The following is a 23941-nucleotide window of genomic DNA, read 5'->3' on the forward strand; positions in this document are numbered from 1 at the left end:
TATATATAATGGAATTCCATGAAAAAAATGGAGTGCTCCAGAAAACTTGAGGTTCCTTTTGAGGATCGATTCAAGTTGGCTTTGCTGCTGAAAAAGCCTCTGCCTTGGCACCTCCCAGGAGCATGATACTCAGCAGGGACCTGGCTGAAAACTTCTTACTTTTAGCAGGTTGAGGTCCCCACTTTGATTTGTTCCACAGCTACAGAAATGATTGAACCTGTACTGAGGAACAGCAACACAGATTTGCTTCAGCAACAGCACTGCTTTTCTTGGTCTTGTGTTTGTTAGCACCCTGGGTTTATCCTGAATTTACTTGAGCAGTCTGTCCTTATCTGAAAGGTGAAGGGTTGGGCTACTATCCTGAGGGTTGTTAGGGATACAAAAAAAAAAATTCAGTGTAACTAGAACAGCTGAATTTTACTTCTATCAAAATTATGACTCTTAGGTGAAAACTGACCTGACTTTGAAATTCCTGATGTTTAGAAATTATTTCTAGGGTACGATGTTTTCTTGATGGTCCTTTCTAGCAACTTTTTAAGGCAAAGTTGGGCAAAAGCAGAAGACTTGACAGATCCTCTGAATTTGGTCATACTGCACTCAACATGTTTGTGTTGATATTGAACTTCAATTACTGTTTCATCATTTGGGTTTTCCTGAATTAATTCTGAAATCAGTTTGCAACACAAAAGCATCTTGAATATTAATATCAGAATGGTAAAAGAGACTAGTAATGACTTTTATGAAAAGGAACTGATAAAATATAGGTTTTTTTCCTCTTCTATCTTCTTGCTGCCGTGGTTTTCAGACTCCAGTTCTACAGTGCTTTGTCATCAGCTTCTGAGATGGCAGCTGATACATGGGAGAAAGTTGTGACTCTGAAGCTCTAGCTGTATGGCTGTCACTCCTGCAGAAGTGCTTTTAGTGTAAGTTGGGCTTCAAATGGTTAGCTTGCATCCTATTAGCTGTTTAACCATAGCAGCAAAATGTGGCAGGAGCTGCAGAATCCGCTTGAGTGCTCAATATGAGACTTGGTTCTGGCAAGGCTACACCAGTTTTGGCTCTGGAACCAGCCAGTTTTAAAATTAGCTTGGGTCTTCCTACGCTTCCTACACCTGTTGCTGCAATGAGTCCAGCGTCTCCAACGCAAAGGAGTTGTTTCATTTGCAGGAAAGTTAAGAATACTTGTGTTTAATTATTAAACATAAAAGCATACGTTCCTTCTCCTGAATGCTGGATATGTTTGCTGAGAGCATACATTTATACATAAGGTTTGTAAAGAGCTCTCCATAGGGGGCAGCAAGCAACAGACAGTCACTCCAAGACTCATCCCGTGTGCTTGACTGAGTAGCTGGCAAGCCAAATATAATCACTGCACTAGCACTATAACACTGGCTGGCAGATTTCCTAGCTGTTAGATTTCTAATGCAGTTTTTATTTGTAAAATGGAAGTTTGAAATCTGACACAAAGCTCTCCAGAAATGCTCCAGACAAAGACCAGAGTGATTAAAAGAACTTTTAAGAAACATGTTTGGTCCTTAGTGCTTCAGGAGTTTTCCCTCCACTTCAGAGTTCTTTGTTCCTGTGGACAAATTTGTATGTCAGGGTCTGGCAGAAGAAATCTTGGCTTTGATTTTTTGAGTTCCTAATTTTACTGCTTTGTGGAAGGGCAACCCTTGTCTCTCTTAGGAGAAAGTCTGTGGGATCCATTCTTGGATACTGGAATTTGGAGGAAGTCCTGAAGTGAAACGTTATAATCCCTTGTGGCCGCCTTTAGGATAGGAAATATTTTGATACTCGTCTTCACCCGTCAGTCCCTTTCTGGGACAGAGGCAAAGAGTGGGAGGAAAGCTACACATCTGTTTATTTTTTATTTTCTTTTTTTTTTAATGTATGTCTCCAATAAGCATATTAAACTTTTTTTATTATTAACTTTTTTATTTTTTACAAATTACAATTTTAAAATTATAAATGCGTCATTTCAAAAAGATTGCTTCTACTTCTCCAGCTTATGAAACAAAAGCAAGCATAGAGCTACATACAAAAATGTAGGCAAAGATAAAATCTGTTGTAAACATGGTCTTCTTTTCATCTCTGGGCACTAATTAGTGATCATATCAGCCTTATCATACACGAAGGCATCTAGTTATATTCTTATGCTTTTCAGTAGAGCTTGGTGCATGTCGTTTAATAATCTGTTCTGATTCAAGCAGAAATTCTCTGTAGAAATCAGTGTCCTAAATCTTGGAGACCAGGTGAGACGTTGCTGTGCTTCTGGTAGCTGTTGTCTAGCTTGGATTTCCTTGTCATTCAAAGTGAACTCTAATGAGTTACTCATTCTTCAGCAGGCTTGGAAAAGTTATAAATATTTCTGTCTTTTACCAGACATGGTTTACAATTGTTTTTTGTTTAAAAGCCAAACAAAAAAACCTCTCATACCCTGCAGGATGTCACAGTAGACTGATCTTTGCTTACCATAAGCGTGTGTTGTAGCTTGAGTGCTTACAAAAAAGTAAGTACGAGTCTTGCACTTTTTGTTCCTTCATAAGTATTGAGAAATAAATTAATTTTTGATGATGAAGACTGCATTTGTCCTGTGTAAACCTGTGTATTAGGTCATTTAGTGCCGTTTTTTTCAGGTATGGAATAACTGGGCTGCTGCTAGTAAGGCTGAACCATAGCACAGAATAAATTGAGGTATTTCAGAGTAGCAAACATCTCCACAGCCAACTTATGCTAATGTGTGCGTGTAACTGGTATGTGATAGAAAACGAGTGTAAGATCTCCATGGTAGGTGTGGGCATGATTTTTTCAGTGAACCGATGTTTTACCCACAAATCTGGTATTATCAGATGTGTCATCAGTCCATTAGCATGAGAAACTGTACTAAAAATAACAGGATAGGGCTGCTAAATACTGACGCTTGTTAAAATAGTGACAGCAAACTAGCCCTTCTTCCATTCCACATGAAAATGTTATGTAGCTGGTTCCATCTGTAGACTCAACCTAGTCAAGAGGAAATACATTTTTCAGAGATGGATAATGTTATCTGTGATCACCTTCTGACATGGATGTGTTTCCAAGCCAATCATTTATTGGAGAGTTAGAGCAAGGGACACTCTTGTCAATAAATAAGCTTCAAGTACTGTTTTTTCTAAAACATTCAAAATGAAAAAGAAAAAATCATAGCTTACTTTGACAAGTAAAATTAGTTTTATTTGTAATATTTCTCCTGATAAGGAATACTGGCATGTGATAATTTCAAGCCCACGTGGGTGAACCAAAGCATTTTTCATCAGGTAAATGACAGCTGTATTTCAGATGGAAGTAAAATAGACAATTCTGTGATTTTAGGTTTTGTCCATTTTAAATAATTTAGATATGGTATGGTTCAACATATGTTGATAATTTTGAAAATGATGGATCTAGTTTTGTTTTGCACCAGTATGAAAATCCCTGATGGTTCTTATACAATATAATGTGCTGACAACAGTTGTGAGCACGTACCACCAGTGAAGATCCACCTGGTACTGTGCTGTGGAAAAAGTCACTTTTTTGGCATATAGATCTGCATGGTGTTTTTAGCAATTTGGGGTTTTAGCAGAACTTGGAAGACAAGTGTAAACTAAAATTGTGCTTCTGACCTTTTGCCACAACCCTTCACATTAAGCTACGTGTTTGCTTTATGTACTGTTCTTTTAAACAAACCTGTCAGAAGTTGAGGGTTCTGCTTTCTTGAATAGTAGCACTGTGAAATTTATTTTCTTCTAGACACACAAATAATTTTTGATACACCTTTTCATAATACCTGATGACTTACGTTACAAGAGTTAATGCATTTTATTACCAATAAGTAAATTACATGCAGCTGAGCGTGCTGTTATTTATTCTGGTGGTTGGGCTTGAAAGGGATCAGAGAGGATGATGAAGGGTTTAAAAAGCAAATGAAAACATCAGTTGCTGAGTTAGAGTGGTTTTATTGCTACGTGGTTTGAGGGGTGTCACAGAAAGAAGCATGTTCAAAAGTCTTTGATTAAAACCTCTGCGTGATTAGACTGACAGAGAATGTAACTTGCTTGTTTAAATACTTTTGCTCGTGTCTCTATTTTTTCTGTACTAGAGCATTTGCAGAATTTTGTAAATTAAGTTATGCCAAAACACATAAGAGTGGAGTGCAGCAAAACTGTGGCTTCACGTTTTTCATGCGTGTCCCTTACAAACACGTGTAATATGACGATGCCTTGTGGTTCCTTATGCTTTTGTTCTTCGCGGTGTGATTAAAAACGTAGATTAGTGCGGGGCTAACATATCTGCATTCTGTGACGCATATTTTGCTATTTAGAAAAATGGGATCTAGATTTCCATGAGCTATCTTTAGCTATCATAAGCCCTTTTTAAAAGCTGCCAGGAAAATTTTTTAGAAAATTATTTCCTATTTTGCATAAATTTTAACACCTGTTAATTGCGGTTGCTTTTTTCCCTTCTCGCTGTGTCACATTAGACACCCTGGTTATCAAAGTGATCGTATCACTATGGTATGTCTCATAATTATGATCAAACTGTTATCTAACATTCCTGAAGCATTCTTTTTTTCAATACTTAATACCTTTTATTCCTTGGCCTCATGCATGAATTATGCTGTGTATGTGAAGAGGCTTAAAGTTTGTTTCCATTACATTCTTTCTGAATGGATCCTGTTGTATCTAGGATTTTTTTAAAGCCAAGTAGGAATGTTATTGTTGACCTTGACACCAGATAACTGGGCAGACATTATATAGCTATGTTTGAATCCTCACAAAATGTGATGCTAAAGCCAACAGAATCCTGGCGCGAGACCCTCCTGGACAGCAGAGTTATGGAGCTTTTCTTTACAGTAAGTTTCTTTCTTCAACTTTCATAGTCCAGGCAACAGGGAAAGCAGCTCCTTCCTGCTCTAAAACTGTATTGCTGGACTCTTCCTTTTGCATCAGGTAGGATTGATTCTGTTACCTTCAGCTTGCTTATCAAAGCAAACAAAAGGATTGTATTTTTCCTAGGTTAACTGAATGTGTATTTTGTCTATAAATTGCCTTACATTGATGACCATTAACAAAATAAAAGGTGTATATTTACCGAAACTTTTATACATTTAGTACTTCAGGATGTGTATTCATCAAATGAAATCAAGCATGGTGAGCAGGACTAGAATGTCTTTCAGATAAGGTGTAATGACTTAAAAAACATCAAATCAACAGTACGTGTTTGCCTATCTTAAAGCATTTGCTCAACAGAACAGCTGAAAATAAGTTGTGATTGAAGTTTTCTAGCCAGTTTCAGCATACAAAATTCTGTATCTCTTTCTTCAGTACAAATCCAAACAAATTTTAATAGTTTAAGTTAAGAGGTAGAGTTGGGATAGAGGAGCATAATATTCAATTTCTTTAGCTTAAAAAAACTCCCACATTATATCCAAACTAAAATTAGTATTGTTTTATTTCTGTCAGTGTTGGGTAAAGAAGTTTTTAGTCTTTGCTCAGCAAGGAGTTACATATATTGGCTTATAAATTACTGTGCTGTTTTATCTTATGTTACATCTTGTGGGAGCTGAGAATTCAACACTCTCAGGCTATTTTCATTTTTGCAAAGCAGAGAAATGATGTGCTCCTAACTTGTTGCTAAACAAGGTGAATGGAGCTTTTCAGTGCTGCTGGAGAGTTTTCTGATACATGTATGCATGTCCTTACTTTATAGGATTTTTTGATAAATGACTTTTTTTTTTTTTTTTTTTTACTGCAAGTTTATCTGTTCCAGCAGTTTTGAAAAGGTGAAAAAAAATCACTGACAGAACTCTTAGCAGCTACACACAATCCCAACAGCTGTCTAGACTATCCAGACAGTTGCTACTGTCAGCTGTGAATCTCCACATGCAAATAACTTTTTGGCTTACATATTAACCCTTCCTTGTTTAATAATGTGAAGTTATCACAGTTACTTATCTGTTTCTTTGTTTGGTTTACAATTACTTATTCATCACTAGAATGTTTTGAATAACATGCAGAATTGTTTTAATACATTTGCATTTTACTTAAAAGTAAGTAAAGCCTGCCTGTGCTTGATATTTTTTTTTTTTTAAATGAATGCGAGTCAGGGCAGTCTGCTGTCAGTTTTGGTTTTAGATTCCTGATTTGCAACGGTTAAGGCATGTAGCATTAGTTTGCTATTTGAAGTAACGTAAATGAATGGCAGTAACGTATATTCATTTATCTGATCTGAGTAATTGTAATAGCCTTGCAAAAGTTGGCCAAACTGCCATGTTAAAGTAAGAACCTTCGGTTCTAAACCCAGCCCAGTGTGGGATGTGTATTAGGAGGAGTATTTCTGTTGTGGGGTTTGTTTCTCCTGCCAATTTGATCTTTCAGAGATTAACCGTGCAGCTGATCCAGCTAGTTATGAATTGGGTGAAGTTGCAACTATAGCACCATAGGGAAGTGGTTAGTCTTTTAACTCTGCTTTTATGTATAATATTGTTGAAATAATATAATTTAAACTTGCTTCTGGGAGAAAAAGCTATATTTATTCATTGAATTAAATAACTTCAGTGAATTTATTTATTCGTTCAGTAAATCGTATGTGAAAAAATAGGAGGCATGAGCCTAACAAATCTTCAATTCCATATTTGACAATTAAAATAAGTGTGTGAGAATATGATTACTGAAATATTCAGATTTGAATCTAGAAAGTCTCCCCAGCAGAAGTAATGATGATGTAACAGTTCACGGAAATGCGGTAAGATTACTGATGGCCTTGTATAATGTAAGGGTGTTGCCAAGGAAGTGATGCATTCATTTTTGTATGTCTTCAGTGTTTACCTCTGCTAAAGAAGCATCTCTATAATCTTGATTGAACTTGTTGACTAACTTTAGCAAGACTCCATAGCCTAGGCATAGTTAGCATAATAGAGATGACTGTCATTATTGCTGTTTTTAGAAGGAGCAGTATGTCTGACTGCCTGGCATCTGTTTCTCTCTTTAAGAGATAACATGCAGTAGACAGTTCAATTTTCAACATGTAGGTGAGACTTAACTAAATGTTAGTTTCAGTGAGTTAATTCAAGGCTTGTGACTTTGTGAGCTAAGTCAGGATCTTGACACTTATTGCGGGTTTAGAGAGTTGCAGAAACCCTTGCATTTCAGACTGAATTGAAATGATAGTAAGCTTTTTTTGGTGTGTGCTCTTTTAGGTTGGGAGCCATGTGACTGTTGTAAGAACAACCTATTTTCCGTGTGTTATTAACTATCTCACTTCCTGAAAGGTGCATCGAAAAATCAGAGAAGATACAGATATGGCCCAAGATTCATTACAGTGTCTGGCACAGCTCGCGTCTTTGCACGGGCCAGTCTTTCCCGATGAAGGCTCACAAGTTGATTACCTGGCACACTTCATTGAGGGATTACTGAATACTATCAATGGGTATGTATGCTTGCTCTCTAAATTTAGATGGCATCTTTTAACCTTTAGCATGTGGCATATCTGTGTGGAGAACTGGTATGGCTTGCTTATTTCTGGGTATAATTTGTGCTTACTGCTGGTTTACTGAAATTACAAAAAGGCAATTTAAAGTAGGTGAATCTTAACTAATACAAATTACATTTATTGATACAAAATATATCACAAAATCAATTCACTTTTAGCGTTTCTCTTAATGGCAAAAAACCTAACTGCTATTTCTGTCTGTAGAATTGAAATAGAAGACTCTGAAGCAGTGGGAATTTCCAGTATTATCAGCAATCTGATAACTGTATTTCCTCGCAACATTTTAACGGCCATTCCAAATGAACTTTTCTCATCATTTGTTAACTGCCTTGCACACCTCACTTGTTCTTTTGGAAGAAGCGCTGCCTTGGAAGAAGTGGTAAGTAGCTGCTCTCAAATAGTAGATAGTCTTTTTTGTTTCCATTTGTGATAAGCATAAGTGACATGATAATCCGGCTGTTTTACTGATAACTGGTGTGAATTCAATAACATGGTTTTCTTCTAGATATTTCTGAAACCACATCTAAGAGGATTTTCTTCTTGTTGCAAACAATTTAATGAACATAATAGCACACTGTGAGCATCTTTCGGACTTTGTTTCGATCTAAAGCATCTCCCTAGTATTTTCATTTTTAAAATAATGGATTAATTTTAAATTATTACAGTTTTTAAATATTGCTGACTTGCCTTTGTAGGACTTCTCTGAAAACTGTTATAGATAATGAGCGAGCTACAGTCCTGAAAGCTTAAAATGACTACACGAACATATGGACAGACTGAAACTTAACTGCTGTCAAGAGTTCTGAGTCAGGGACTTCTGTTTCAACTGAATGTAACCGTTAAGATCTGTTTTCTTTGTTTGTTTGAAAGACTTCGGTTGTAATGTTAAAGAGCAGTTGGGATAATCTAAGTCTTCTGCTTCTAAAAATTGTATTAAGAGTAAAAACTTCTAAGGAGACCTGATTTAAGGAAAAAAGCCCCTAATAACTAGCGTGAATAATCTTTTACTTGAGCTATTTCTGTGCAGTAGCTATTGATTTAGAATGAAACTGTCAAGATATTAGCAAATATTTCTCCATTATTGTTTAAAAGTGTGATTTTTTTTTTTACCAGTTTTGCTTTGACAGGGTTTAATTACCCGAGTTTGAAAATAATTATAGAAGTATTTAGTTCAAGTTGATGAGCAATCTCTTTACCACAGATCCTGGGTGGATTAATTAGCATTCATTGCAGAACATTAGATTGTATCTTTGCCGCAAAGTTAAAATGTGTTATATTTGAACCAGTGCTCCCTTAAACTTTCTAACCTGTTCATTTCTTAATTGGTGGTTAAATTTGGAATCTGAAATACAGCTACTTTCCAAACTTTGTCGGTTAAAACTTGTCCTGCTTTTGAGATTTTTCTAGCAGAACATTGAACGGATGTTCTGGTGCTCACCGACACATTTAGAAATACTCCTGAAGCCTTTAAGGAAAAGATTCAGGAGAGCCATAGACACCAATCATTTTAATTAAAGGGACTAAAGGGATGTTGTTTCCTCAATTAGCATCTTGTTACTTGAGAGCTAGAATATGCGACTGTGTTTAGTGAAAACAACACTCAACGTAATGCCATTCAAAACACTTCATCTCTCAGCAAAAGCTCACAGTAACTTGTATACCACTGTCTAGTACAAAGCTTGTTTTTGAAATGACTGGCCAGTTATGCCTGGTAAACTGTGGCTGCCTGCACTTATATAATCCCATAGTTTTTGTTGAAGAAAATCTTTTCAGTACTAACCTTAAATGTTCTTAGATTCAGCAACCTCAAAAAGAATGTGAGATTTTTTTTTTAAGACAGACTTTTCTCACTGTCCTAGAACCTATAAATCATTACGTGGAAAGAGGACCATTACCTTTCACCCCTTCTTTTCTGCCATAGCTCTTACAGGTGTCTCAACTTCATGCATTTTCTTTGATTTCTAAGAGGATACAGAACTCTGTGGTGATGGGCATTCCAAAAAATTCTTTAATGGTGTATTAGCAGTAAGGGATACTCCTGAGACTTTTAAGTTGTTGCTGACTTAATCCAGACGGCATAATGGTACTGCTTGCTGTGCCTGTAGAAATACTACTTCACATCCCTGAAAGCAATCTTTTGGCTTATCAGTGTTCCAACCATGGTTAATGTGTTCCCCAAACTTCTTGCTTAGACTGCTTGGAGTGACGCCTTCTGTGAGCTCGTGTGCTGCCTGCAATTGAGATTTTGATACATAAAAGACATGTGTATTGAGCTCAGTAGAATCCTCTGATAATATTCCTGGAACCAATCAGAAATTTGAAGTGCAGCAGGATGCAGGCAACCGTGCTCCTTAAGCTTTGCTGGTCAGAAAAGCTGTTTCCCCCATATTTCTGCCACTTCATATGCCAGCAGAATGTCTTATGTGAACATTGCAGAAACTCCATCAGGCACAAGGAATCTAGTTAGCTGGGGACCTGCAGTGGAAACTGTCAAAATTGAGGTGTCTTGAACCATAATATGGAAACCACTTCAGTGCAGCTAATACTGATATTCGGCCAAGGTGGTGGAAACCCCACAATCCCCAAACATCATCTTCAAATGCTGTTCTACATTAACCTGCCTGTTGAGGTTGGGGAGATATGCTGGTGGAGGGCAGTAAGCTTCAGCAGCGCTGGGGGCTAATTTGTGGTGCAAGTTGGATCAATAATCTCTTCCTTTAATAGCACTAAGTCTGAGGGAAGATGCTTGTCAACAACTGTACTTTGCCTTGCTCAACACTCAGTGCTTATGCACAAGTAGAGATCAATTAGTCCACCTGAATTAGCAAAGAGTATGAACAGGATGTTGGCTGAAAAGTGAAATAGAAATTATACCAAAGGTATCTTTTTCTCAAAATTAATTTTAATGCACATTTCCTGTTACATTATATTTTTAAAAACATGTGATGGGAGAGATCGTTCTGAATTTGGCCCTATTCAGGCACCTACTTTATAGGGGTTCTTATTCATCCAAGCATCTCTGTGAGAATACTATAAAGTATCTTTGTGGCATTAACTTCTGTATTACCCCCTCAAATTAATGGTTTGGATAGATTTGAGTTCTTTTGCTGTTCATTCAAAGATTTATTGGTTTATGCTCTGAATTTTTAGAAATTATTAAAAGTTATATGTAAATATATTACACACATCAAAATATTTTGGGGTTGAATGACTTGTCTATGAGTTAATGTTCTTTAGCCAGGTTTTACAGACATGTCATGGTGTCCATACTAAATTTGTGGCTTAACTTCAGCTTTTGTTTTCACATCACTGTGTCCCACATTTTAACTTCTGTACAAATCACCACTTTGCAGTTACAAAATGATGCTGTGAAGCTGTCTTGAAATGCTTCCAACATGATATCGATTTTCCCTCATAATCAGCCATCCAGCCGGTGTTTTCTTTGCCTTGCCTGTTCATCCAGCTGTGTTTATAATTTCACTGAAAGTCAGGAATTCTTCTGTCTGGAGCATGCTTAAGGGCTTAATATCTCTGTTTCATCAAGGAATCATTTTACTAAGCTCTGCTATCTCAAAATAACTTTTGTGAGTGATCCCGTGGTTAAAACTTAAGACTTCTTAGAGGAAAGAAATGTTCTGCTTTAGCAGCATGTTTGTATGTACAGTCTCTGTTAAGGTATTTGAAGTTGGATATATTTACTAAAGCTCAATTTTTGCATCAAATCAAAAAGCTGATGGGTACATTATAAATAATTTTATTCTAAAAACAAACGGCCTTTTTACTACTTCTGGTCTTTAGCTTGCCTGTAACTTTTGTTTTTCAGATATGTTATTTCCTTTTGTAGCTTGTGTGCTACATAGAAACACGCGTAACTAAAACCATGAAGCATCAGCTAAAATGCACTAAGCAGATGGGAATGCGAACTTAGTCCGTAGAATTCTGCCTTTTGTTTGTTTGTTTGTTCATAGAATGAGTTGTGTATTATCATTAAACCTGGCTACCTGCAGTAAGGTTTCTTGAATACGTGCAGTCTTACAAGGATTTCCTCTGCATCGGAGAATCATCATCTTTTCTCTGTATTTCAGAAATAGTGGAATACTTATAAGTCTGTATGTGCACGTGTTCTAGATTTGTCTATTTAATTAAAAAGAAATGACTCGGTTCTTCGTTGTTACAAATAAGAATTGAGATGCTTGGCATTTTGGGGGTAAAAGCTCCCATATTTAGGTAATTATGCATTAAAGGCTTAATTTAAGTTCCTCTGGTTTTGAACATCAGAGGAAGAGATAAAAAACGTCAGAGCATTTAGCTATAAAGCCTAGTGAGCATAACAGCTGCACAGACCATTTTGATGTGCTGTTCTACTTCATTCTGATATTTTCTTGATTTTTCCTTACATGGTTTTTGTGACTGAGGGTTTTTTAATTGTTTCAACAATAGGAGAACATGTCTTAAATATTCATTATAAGTATGTTCCTCTGGTTCATTTTAGGAATAGGATTTTTGTTTTGTTTCTTTCAATCTCTTGCAGCTTGACAAAGATGACATGGTGTACATGGAAGCATATGACAAGTTGCTGGAATCTTGGCTGACTTTGGTACAAGATGACAAACATTTCCATAAAGGTTTCTTTACCCAACATGCTGTTCAGGTCTTTAATTCCTACATTCAGTGCCATCTAGCTGCTCCTGATGGTACAAGGAATTTGGTAAGTGCTCATTCTAATAGTTCTTGATGATCTATAGTAACTAGCCCATGTCTTTTGCTGTGCACTGTACTATGTAGCTCAAGGGAGAACTACTATTTGTGACTTCAGAGATGAAAAATTTACTGTATTTGTTACTCTGGTTGTTTTCCAGTCGGTTTCTCTCATTCTGAAGAGGTAAAAAAGGAACTCAAAGTTGGAAACCACTTCAAAAACGAAAATTAAACTTGTTACTCAAATCAGCATTCATCTTGCTGTTCTTCCCACAGATGCAATGACTAAGCTTTTCACCATTCTTCACTGGACTAGGCTCCTAGTTAAAATCCCCAATAAAATTGGAAGCCTTTAGTACAGTTGTTACCTCCTATACATTATCTTTAAAATATGTTTTGGAGTATAACAGACATGCCTAAATATCTGGAAAAAAAGTATAGTGACTATGCTCAGACTAGAGGAAACTTGCAATATTATCTGGTTCTTTTGGATAAAATGAGTTCCCAGTTGAATTTTTGAAGTGTCTGTTCTGGAGGAAACCTAGAAGTATCTCAAGTATCTCTTGAACCATTGAGGGGAAAAAAAAAAGCAGATGAGTCTCTTTGCCAGGAGCCTGGATCTTAGTAAAATAGAATCTCAGGCAAAGTTAGATGTAGATGTTGCATTAATTATTGTATAGATTCAATTCAATAACCTTATAAAATCTCTCTTTAATTTGATGCTGTGCAAAAGTCTCCAAGGTGCCTCATTCTGAAAAGCACCATGTAAAACTTAATTCTATCTCAGTATATAACAGTGCCAAACCAGAGAGAAATATTTCACAAGAGAACTTTGACTTCATATCAGGCGATCTTGACATAACTTGTATACACAGGTTAATTCATGTCATTCTGTGAGATAAGTCATTTATCCCATGGGTAACCCTCTAAAAGCCACAGCTGGCGTTTCAGAATGCTTTTTCTTCAATATCAAAGCAGTAACAGGAACTTTCAGTCTCTGCTTTGAGAGCAGAGGCTCATCCTTCAGTAAACAGCTGCAGCTTTGAAGCTGCCAAGAGAATGTGTTTAACTGGTTTACATAAAGAAAAGATGGGTTAAAAAAAAGCACTTTGGGCAAGGAGTTCTGTGTGGATTCAGTTTTCTAGAGCCTTTATAGAAACAAAGTAGACTGATAGCTTTCCCTGTTACTTGTATTTTACTTTTAGTTGTGTAAAATTTGATTGTTCAAGATTTTAAGAAAACATTTCTAACACTGACACTTAGTTTCTACATATCTTGGTTCACCTCTTCAAGGATTAAGGTCTGATCATTATTTTAGTAGCTTAAAATGCAGCCAAGATAAGCTTTGGGAAACCAAACAGAGCAACTTCTGCATCAGCAAGAAATAAAACTGAGATAATGATGCTGATGGTTAGTCTTCTGTTTTAGAGGTTACAGCATTTACTTTTTTAAGCTTTTTCCCCTGAAACAATGGGTTATGGAAGGCCTTTAGTGAAGTAGATGGTTTTCATTCATCATGAAAAATGCTACCTATTTTATGATCTATGCAAGATCTCAGGTAACTGAGAGTGGTATCTTTGGCTAATGAACAGGGCAAGGCAAGGCAGCTGCAGTATTTAAAATGGTTCTTGGTCTACTGTGTGTGTGATTTGAAACACAAACGTACTTCAGCAATCTTCTGACCGCTGGAGTTACAGAGCATCTCTGTGAGCCAGTGTCATTCAGTAACTTATATCTTACTTCTAGCAGTAGTTGTTCAACAAGATTATTTATATACCTTGTAGCGTAAAGAAGCTGTTTTGCTATTGTCTAGCCAATGTTTAGCCTATTAATAACAAGTATTAATTTTCATAACTCTTATCCTTGACTTTTTTTACAAACAGTGAATCTTTTGACTTGAGAACACTATTGGAAACAGTGGCAAATGCACAATTAACTGAATGTGGCATTTTGCTAATGAGTTTGTTGAAATGCTGATCTTTAAATCAATATGAAACTGTGTTTACTCCTCTGTTTAATTCTTCTGCACGAGTCTGTTTCTCATCTGTTCAAAACACCTTGAAAGAAAAAGCCAAAGTAATGTAGAAAATTGTAGTGATGATAATATTGAACAAGCGTAACACTAACTGGTTGCTTCTAATTTTGTTGAAATAACCAAAGACTGCCAATGGTGTGGCCTCTCGGGAAGAAGAAGAAATAAGTGAACTGCAGGAAGATGATAGAGACCAGTTCTGTGACCAGTTGGCCAGCGTAGGCATGCTGGGGAGAATTGCTGCAGAACACTGTATACCTCTTCTCACAAGGTATAAAGAAGATTAGTCACGTATTGCATATCAATAAAGCCATCACATCTGAAAAGCCTGGTTTTCCAAAACCATTTAAAAACAATGAAGTTACTGTTTTTTTTCCACAGTTTATTAGAAGACCGAGTGACAAGGCTCCATGGGCAGTTGCAAAGACATCAGCAGCAGTTACTTGCCTCACCAGCATCAGGCTCAATTGACAATAAAGTGCTTGATGACCTGTATGAGGATATTCATTGGCTTATTTTAGTCACAGGTTGGTGAACAGCTTTAAATAGTACTTATTGTGGTATTCTTATTGTAACTGGAACACCTCGGGGGACGGGAGGAAGTGCTCTATGTCAACTACTCTTAATTGACTGTAAATTTTATCCCTTATGATGCTTCCATGTTCTGTACACTGCTCACAAAGTCTTTGTTTTACTTTCATCTGCCTTGAGTAACAAGAATGTTATCTTTAGAAGATGGGCGAAATCTTTACATGAGGTAATGTCCTTTGGAAATTCCCGCAACTAGTTTTGGTATGGACTTATTCAAGATGTGTTACCAGGCAACCTGTTCAAGAAAGTAGTCTGTTCATGATATCACTTGTATTGTCTGCAGTACATGACTATTTAAGGGAATCAAATGCAATCAGGATAACGGTTTTACTCAGTGGTGGCAAAGAATCAAGTTCCAGAATGTCTCAGTGCTGATGATCCGTGTCCTGGCATTTTGTTGTGTTTCAGGCAACTTGAATTTAGAACCTTTTTGGTTTTGATTCTTAAGTGGAACTATCTTACATCTGTTTGCAAAACATAATAACTACCAAGACAGTCTGTACTTTGTCAGGAAAAGTGTATACTTTATGAAATACTTTGTAGGATCTTTTTGAACATCTGACGTTTTCGTCACTCTCGGGTGTTGACGTGAATGTGTTTATAATGTTTTTGCATCACTGTGGGCTGGAGTTTGTAGCTCACAGATGGTTATGAGATCAGATGTTGAAAACTACGACTAAAGCTGGAATTATTAATTATTTGGGCACCAGATTATTGTGTAAAACCCCATGCTTTACCTGATTTGCAGTTGCTATGGAAAAAAACCTTTTTTATAGCACACCGACTTGGTGTCTGTAAGCCTCTGACAGATTTGAAATGTTAGCAGAATGGAAGTCCCAAATGAGAGGGACTATGGGGAAGCTGTAAGATCAAGGGGTTTTTTTGTCATGTAACAGAAGAAGAAAAAATTACAACCAAATGTTGTTTTGGATGTTTTTACCCCTCTTGATGCTTGAATTGACTGTAGTACTTTTACGTGAAGCAAAGCTTATCTCTTTTTCAGTTTGGTCATTTCTTTTCCAGTCTTGGTTTGTTGTCACTTTAAGTTCTTCTCTACTGAATAGCTTTAAGAATTCCAGGGTTAACTTAGATGTATTTAAACAGTGTCAGGTTTTGTGCAAACATTTGTTTCTGGTATGATGTCTGTAGTTAAGCCAGTGGATTCTCTAATCAAAAAGCCATAAGTTAACCTAGGGTAGAAAGTTGTGATCACTTTTTCTTTTTTTTAATGTAAGGCTACCTCTTGGCTAATGATACTCAGGGAGAGACTCCGCTAATACCTCCAGAAGTAATGGAATATTCCATTAAACATTCAGCTGAGGTTGACATCAATACAACACTTCAGATTCTGGGATCTCCAGGAGAAAAGGCCTCTTCCATCCCAGGGTACAACAGAACTGATTCTGTAATTAGGTAAGGATGTATCTCATGCCATTAAGTATGTTCAATGCTTTTTCAGTGGAAAAAAACCTGAGAATGAGTGACCTTCTGTGAATTTGAAGTGTGCAAAAGCAATATATAAACACTTAACACTGGAAAAGAAATCTCTTAACTACTAAAGGAAGGGCAACTAATTTGTAAGAACGACTTTATAACAGATGTATTAAGGCTGTGCTGTAAAAGAGATTAAGAAAAGACAGAAGAGATTAAGTGACTTTTTTTTTTTTAGGGTAAAGAAAGGTAGGTAAATACAGATTGTATTTCAACTTAAGGTGATCCACAGAAAGACTGTGAAGAAAAATGAGAGTAAGGCATCAAAACAGAAAAGACTGAGTCAAGATGGGAAGGCTGAAATGACAAGATCGACCTAATAGTCTTAGCAGAGGGCACGAGCCAAAGTCTTGGAAATAACCAGAAATGTTTTTATATCTCTACTGAAAAAACATCTTCAATCTATTTGTTAAAGATCCTTCGAATTACTTAATTTACTAAAAAGTCGATAGGTCAAAATCTTTAGATAATATATGATATACTCTCTAATTCAGCTGGGCTTTACAGGAGCAGCAGAATTGGCCCTCAGTGAGGGAGGAATTATTGTCACTTATGCACCTATCACTGTTAGCCTATAAAACAAGCAGGCAAGGAGATTTCTGTTCTCTTTTTGCAAGAAGCCTGATGCCCACAATGGACTCCTCCAGTTTGAATCCTCATACTTTCAGAAGATTGCAGTCCACTTTTAACTGACATGAAAGGTTCTTCACCCATGTTTAGTTGTGTACTTAATGTTTTTGTTTTTCTTCTTGAAGAGGCTAGAAAAAATGGATCTTCATTAGCAACAATGTGCCTAATGTTGAACTACTTCAAGTTATTCTGTTCCTTCTGTCATGTTTCATGAAAAATTGAAGTGTTTAGTAGTCGCATTGCTTTTGCAAAAATTACTCCTAGCATCCTCGTTGTATTTTATATCTGCAGGTTGTTATCTGCTATTTTGAGAGTGTCAGAAGTAGAGTCCAGAGCAATAAGGGCAAATCTCACACACCTCCTGAGCCCTCAGATGGGCAAAGACATTGTGTGGTTCCTCAAGCGTTGGGCAAAGACTTACCTCCTGGTAGATGAAAAACTGTATGATCAGGTAAGCATATAACTTTTATTAATTAATTGGTGAGTATTAGCAATATTATTATCCTGTGAACGCAGATGTCAGTGTAGCTATTTTAAAGTGCAATGATGAACCATTTTTTAATGTTATTTTAATATTATTTTAATATTATGTGGTTTATTTCGAAATTAGATAGAAAATTGATGTTTTCTTCAGTTTTTAAATTGGAAATATAAGTTATTAGGATACCCTTCTTGCACATTTTGGTAAAAATGGGATTTTTTTTGGTAGCCATTGCCATAGCAGAATACCATAGTGTGTGCGTTCAGGCTGCATAGTGAGTGAAACTCACTGGTTACAGCAATCCTGTAAGCTACTTCTCACTATCCATCAGATCTTACAGTTCATCTCTAATACAATGCTTGCCCTTGATGGATGATTTAGCGAGTAACCTGGTCATGATTCTGAATTAGATATTTAACACCATCACAGGGTAGTGTACGCTACCTAATGTCATGCTGTTTTCTCTCCTCTTCCCATTCTCATATATTCTCATTGTAAATATCACAATTTCAGTGGTGTGTTCTTCGTAAAGGACAACTTCTTTTTGTGTTTGGATAGCACTAATCACAATTAGACCTTGATCCTGATTTTGCTTCTCGAACTAACTGGAATCCAGCCAGCTGACAGAGGTCACTCATCCTGAGGAGATCTTGTTGGCTAACTTCTGAAAAAGAAGCCGCCACTTCCTCCCCTTTATTTTCACTACTGAAGCAACTAAGAATACTAACGCTTCAGGAGGCCCTTCTTTAACAAAAATAGGTATACCAGAGGCTTGTAAAGATTTGGAATCATATTATTTGGCTTGTGCTTACAGCAGAGCTAAGAATGAATGTGTAAAGGTACTACTTGGGGAAGGATTGTAGAGCGTGTAAGGAGATGATCCACCTGAGCAACAACGTGAACAAAGAAAATAGAGCATATAGGAAATGCAGACGTTTAGTTTGTGTTGACATGTGAAAATGATTGAAACCTTTATTTGAAACCTTATATTCAGTCATGTATATATCACGAGCTTTAAAGTCAGAAACGTTACTGGTGTGCAGACAGGAAGCCCCTGCACAAATATTACAAAATCCTTGGATTTCACTCTTGAGAAACTTTATTTAAAGACAAGAGAGCAGGCAATTTCAAGGAAGGCTATTTTAATGTGCCAGGATCAGAATGGGACATCTTTTCCTAAAAGAGCCCTAGATTGAAGGAACAATCTGCAGAAAGCAGATGCAAAAGAAAGTGATGAAAGTAAGTGTTTACAAGATCTGATCTAGATCAATCGCCAAGTTTATTTCTAATAATTTTTATCACTGAACTTTGAGGCGTGGAAACACTTTTGGGAGATGATTTTGGGATCTTTCATTTAATTTTTAAAGCTTTTGTACTTTAATTGGCATTAAGAACTAGACATACCAAAACCTGATTTTGTAATGAGCTTGAAACTTTTCTTTGTTTTAGGTGTTGTGCTTAAAATTGCAAAACAAATTTGGCAAAGATTTTTTTTATTACAGGTGTTCTTTGCCTTTGTCTGTGTAACATTTGTGTATTTTAAGTAGGGAAGAAGTGACAGCCTGAAAAGATTTGCTGACGATGATTACCGTACACTTTGGGGTTCTGGCTTCTGTAAAACTCACTCATTTTAATGCTTTTCTTATAGATAAGTCTGCCATTTAGTACAGCATTTGGTGCTGATACAGAGGGTTCCCAGTGGATTGTGGGTTACCTTTTAGAAAAAGTGATCAGTAACCTGGCAGTATGGAGTTCAGAGCAGGACCTTGCAAATGATACTGTACAACTGCTAGTAACATTAGTGGAAAGGAGAGAGCGGTAAGTTGCTATACCTCTGGAAGTCAAAAAACTTCTTTTGCTTCCTTTAAATTTTTTGGGCCAAAGTAATCCAGATATAGGGCACTTCACATTTGTGTCTCTGTAATTCAAATTACTTTAGTAATGTTCTGTTAATGGAAAAAAACCCCAACTATCTGACAAAGTGAGGAGTGAGACCTATATTTGACAAAACATAACCTAATTTTTATTATTGTTTAGAAGTGCACTCTCCTTCCCTTACCTTTGTGCCTCACTCTTAAACAGTGGGAAAGGAAAACTCTCCTGGTCTTCACTCTTATTGCAAGGATTTTTGCATTGTTTATTTTTGTTGAACAAGTTCTTACAGATTAAGAGTCCAGAAGCTGGCTAAGCCAGTGTAAAATGTGTTTTGTAAACATAAATTAAAATATATCCAGGATTTGGTGGATTCAGACAAATTTCAAAGGGTTTTTTTTTGGTATTACAAGCTGTGAAGCAGGAAATTCTTGAATGTTTTACTTTTGTCAATTGACATGCGATTTTACATGCAATCGTGCATTCGCAGTCTGCTGAAAGACTTTCCTGAAGCTTGAGGATTTAAACACTTGAGAAATTTTTTTATAAAAAAAAAATTAAAACCCGCAGGAGCTAGTTTGGAATAAACTGCTTCTTTTATCATGACATAATGAGACTAAGCTTTTAATCCATGTAATATGTCCTTTAACTCTCTGTGTGTATGTGTGTAAAACTAAAGCACTTCCCTGCTTTTCTCCTATATGAATAGAGCTATTTTCAGAGTATATACTTAAGAAATCTTAGAGGTGAGGAATTAATAAGCTGAAAGTCAAAAGGCAATTTAGCCTTAGAATAAAGGAGTCAAAAAAAAAATCTGGCAACTGCTAGTAACGCGATATGCTCTGTTCATACAATTTTGTGAAGTCTTTTCTTTAATCAAACTGTTTTTCCCTCTTTTAGGGCAAACTTAGTTATTCAATGTGAAAACTGGTGGAATTTAGCTAAACAATTTGCAAGGCGAAGCCCTCCTCTTCACTATTTGTCCAGTTCTGTGCAGAGAACACTAATGAAAGCTTTAGTTTTAGGAGGTTTTGCTCATATGGATACGGAAACAAAGCAGCAATACTGGACAGAGGTAAGCTATTTTGATGCTTCTATTAGGTCCACTTTAGCAAGCTGTACAAACAAGTTTGGGGAATTTTATGGTAACGCAAGATCAACTTGTATGGAATCTTTTGATTTTGAACATCTGATATTGATAGTTTTTTTAATTTATTATCTCTTTGGAGGTCAATAGTTTTATGGCACCTGTGAGGTGCTAAAAATTGTGTTTAAAGCATCACAACGTAAACAGAAACAACTAGTAGTTACCTGGAAGATTTGTGAAGTGGCCAGTATAGCAGTACGCTTGAAAGAGACTATTATAAAAGGTTAAGAATTTCCCTTGGAACTATGTCATGTCTTCCTTTTATTTTAACTCGGTGGTGTTATGAATTATTCAGTTATTCACTTAATGATAATGACAGTAAGCAAAAAGCTCACGTGGAATGTAATGAAGAGCCTTGACCAGCTTTTTGTGCCCTATCTCCATTGAAGCTCAGATATTCAATACCAGAAAGGCTGGTGCTAGAAAGTAGATGAACCGTGATCAGGAAGCACTGCATGAGTTTGTGAAGCATTGGCCTTCTGAGAGGAATTTGCTTTTATTAGCAAAGCTATGAAATTAGTGATCAAAGATTAGACTATAATGCAGTGGAAGTAATTGGGAAAAATGCTTCACTGTTTTTATGGAAATTTGTCAATTGTTTCCACAGGCAGCTGAAAACAAAAGAAATTGTCCTATTAAGAATCATAATATGACAAAGATAATTGGGAGCGTGGATTTAATTAATGCTTTAATTGATTAATTTTAACTATTTTTAGTTCTAATACTGAATTTGGAAGAGAATAAAACACCAAGGGCCAGAGAAAGTCATTGTCACTTGTTTAAACACTACAAAATAACAAAATATTTATGGAGGTGCTCAATTGGAAACCAGCCTGCAGGTGGTGATGGATAATGAGAATCACTAATCACTACCACTTCAGCTTACGTTAATGTGATAGGTGTTAGCATAACTGAGCCATTGGAACTTGAAAGTGGTTGATTCTTGTACTGCTGTGCCAAAAGCAACCCATGAGCTTGCCAAATTACTTAAACCTCGCATCTCGTATAATAGTAGGCTTATCTTAATGGTTTTTCTAAAATATTTCAAGGTTCTTCAGCCACTTCAGCAGAGATTCTTGAATGTGATAAACCAAGAAAACTTCCAGCAGATCTGTCAGGAGGAGGAAGTGAAACAGGAAATCACCGCTACGTTGGAAGCGCTCTGTGGCATTGCGGAGGCTACCCAGATTGATAATGTAGCGATTCTCTTCAATTTCCTAATGGACTTCCTTAATAATTGCATCGGATTAATGGAAGTATACAAAAATACACCAGAGACTGTTAATCTCATAATAGAAGTCTTTGTTGAAGTTGCACATAAACAAATTTGCTATCTTGGAGAGGTAAATACATCCAGAAGGGGAAGGAGGGGAAGAACGTGTGTGTGTGTGTGTGTGCATGTATATGTGTATACAGTGCTGTTCCTTAAACTGTGTAGTGGTTCTTTGATTCTGTTGAGAAAGAAACACTACATGGTCTTAACTGGTAGAGGAATTCTTTTGATTAAAAACATCTGCTTGCAAAGATGAAAAGCAGGACATCTAGACCAATAAACTTAACCACTAACTATGCCTGGGTGGCAAAAGCTTGCAGACCATGTTGAATACTTTTTTAGCTGTAACAAATAAGTAAATAACAAAGTAAATTATTGAGGGATCATCAGCCAAGCAATGCCATCTTAAAACAGTGTGTCATTTTTAACATATCAAAGTTTTCTTAATATCTAATGTTGTTTTATAGGCCAAAGCTATGAACTTGTATGAGGCCTGCCTAACTCTGCTCCAGGTATATTCCAAGAATAACCTAGGTCGACAACGGATAGATGTTACAGCGGAAGAAGATCAGTACCAGGATCTCCTCCTCATTATGGAGCTTCTCACTAATCTTCTGTCAAAAGAATTCATAGATTTCAGTGATACAGGTAGGAAGGAATTGGTAATTGCTGAACCGTAATTTGTGTTTTAAAATGTAAAAACTATTGTGGGCATGCATTCAATCCAGGTAAAGTGAAAACTGAAGTTTAGGCTTAATTAGATCAAGTTATGGAAATTGCTACTTAATGTGCCAGTATCAAAGGAAGATCTGTTCAGTGTTCTAATGTCTGAAATTATTAGTGCTCTCATAAAAATAAACAGGGCCTGTATGAAGCAGCTTGAATTCTGAATGTTGCAAGTTCAAACATGTGGTAGCAACAGTTTCATAATAAAAAACCCATAGAGAAGTCGGGATGGTAAATGAGCATAAGAGGGCAGATGGATTTATATTCTTAGTACAAGATCCAACTTTCCTGAAGTTCTGAACTCATTAAAACTGTGTTGTTTGAGGGTTTTCTGTATTCCTCATTCACAGAACGTGCTTTACAGTATGTGGGTATAGGCAAGGGTTCTTTTTTTGTATCCCAGCCTGTTACTTTCTTCTGTGTATTTGCCACTTAAAATTGCAGCAGTTCTGAATATGATCTGCTAGTCCTAGCTTAGCTGTGTTCACTGCTTTTAAATAAGCTGAAACACACTTGAGCGATTTGGATCTTACCATGTCCTATACCATTTGCACAGAAAACATCATGGAATCATGAAATGGTTTGAGTTGGAAGGGACTTTAAAGATCGTATCAAGTGCCACCCCCTGCTACCACAGGCAGGGACACCTTCCACTAGATCAGGTTGCTCAAATCCAACCTGGCTCCGAGTACCTCCAAGCTCAGTAACAAACTGAATCTGCCTAGGTTACTTTGACGTTGGTCATTGCTTTCTGAGGTATATCTCTACAAGGTTCTCTCTTTCCTCAGAAATCCAGTGCGTCTGTCTAGCTTTCTGTCGTGCATACACAACACGAATACAGAACCAGATTTAGACTGTGCCCACTGAATGGGTGACTTCATGCCATGTAACGTACTGTCTTTGAGATCAGACGCTGGATGTTTGGTTGCGTGGAAAACGCTGTAAAATACTTAGCGTGAAACTAGGAATGTGACTACTACCTATGTGCAATGCCCAGAGATGTTATCTGCTGACATAGTGCAGGAATTATAAAAATAAGATGACTACCAGTTGATGGGAAATGGAGCTCTTACCTGTAACTGCAAAAAAATTGGCAACATCTGAACTACATTATTTTCTGCATTAACTCTCCCATTTCTTTCCTCCTCGTGCTTATAAAATATAAACATCTGTAAATATATAATATGTATCTGAAGTGTAAAAAGGCAGTGATATTGTGCTCTCTGTTTATGCATGCAGGCGTGAAGCAGCTATCACGAGAGACAAATGCAACCTTCTGTAATGGAAGGGAGCCCTCAGAGTATCTCAAGTGTTCTGTTTTAGCACACCATCTGGTACACGTGGTTATGAAGTGCTTAGTCCTAATGAATATAAATATAGTGTGATGTGGCAGACTCCACTCACTAAGTTTCTATTTTAAAACAGTGCCTCATGGCTTTGTTTTGGGGAGAGGAGAATAGTCCTATTTTAGAAAATATCTATATTATAAAG

The 23941-nt window shown here is 36.7% G+C and overlaps 1 protein-coding gene across 2 annotated transcripts in view; it reads left to right on the plus strand.

Annotated features, from left to right (window-relative positions):
- The window catches only part of XPO4 (exportin 4), an 81023-nt gene that overhangs the window by 44873 nt on the left and 12209 nt on the right, over nt 1-23941 (plus strand). The window contains exons 7-18 of one of the 2 annotated variants that reach the window (XM_069883467.1): nt 4758-4870; nt 7289-7446; nt 7714-7888; nt 12041-12217; nt 14368-14510; nt 14621-14766; nt 16066-16243; nt 17243-17402; nt 19081-19250; nt 20205-20379; nt 21501-21794; nt 22192-22372. In XM_069883467.1, the coding sequence (XP_069739568.1) occupies nt 4758-4870; nt 7289-7446; nt 7714-7888; nt 12041-12217; nt 14368-14510; nt 14621-14766; nt 16066-16243; nt 17243-17402; nt 19081-19250; nt 20205-20379; nt 21501-21794; nt 22192-22372 (2070 nt within the window). The remainder of the gene's footprint in view (nt 1-4757; nt 4871-7288; nt 7447-7713; nt 7889-12040; nt 12218-14367; nt 14511-14620; nt 14767-16065; nt 16244-17242; nt 17403-19080; nt 19251-20204; nt 20380-21500; nt 21795-22191; nt 22373-23941) is intronic. The other variant, XM_069883468.1, reaches the window with a different exon arrangement.

This window comes from Phaenicophaeus curvirostris, chromosome 1, assembly GCF_032191515.1.
Source record: "Phaenicophaeus curvirostris isolate KB17595 chromosome 1, BPBGC_Pcur_1.0, whole genome shotgun sequence".
In the NCBI taxonomy this organism is placed as follows: Eukaryota; Metazoa; Chordata; class Aves; order Cuculiformes; family Cuculidae; genus Phaenicophaeus; species Phaenicophaeus curvirostris.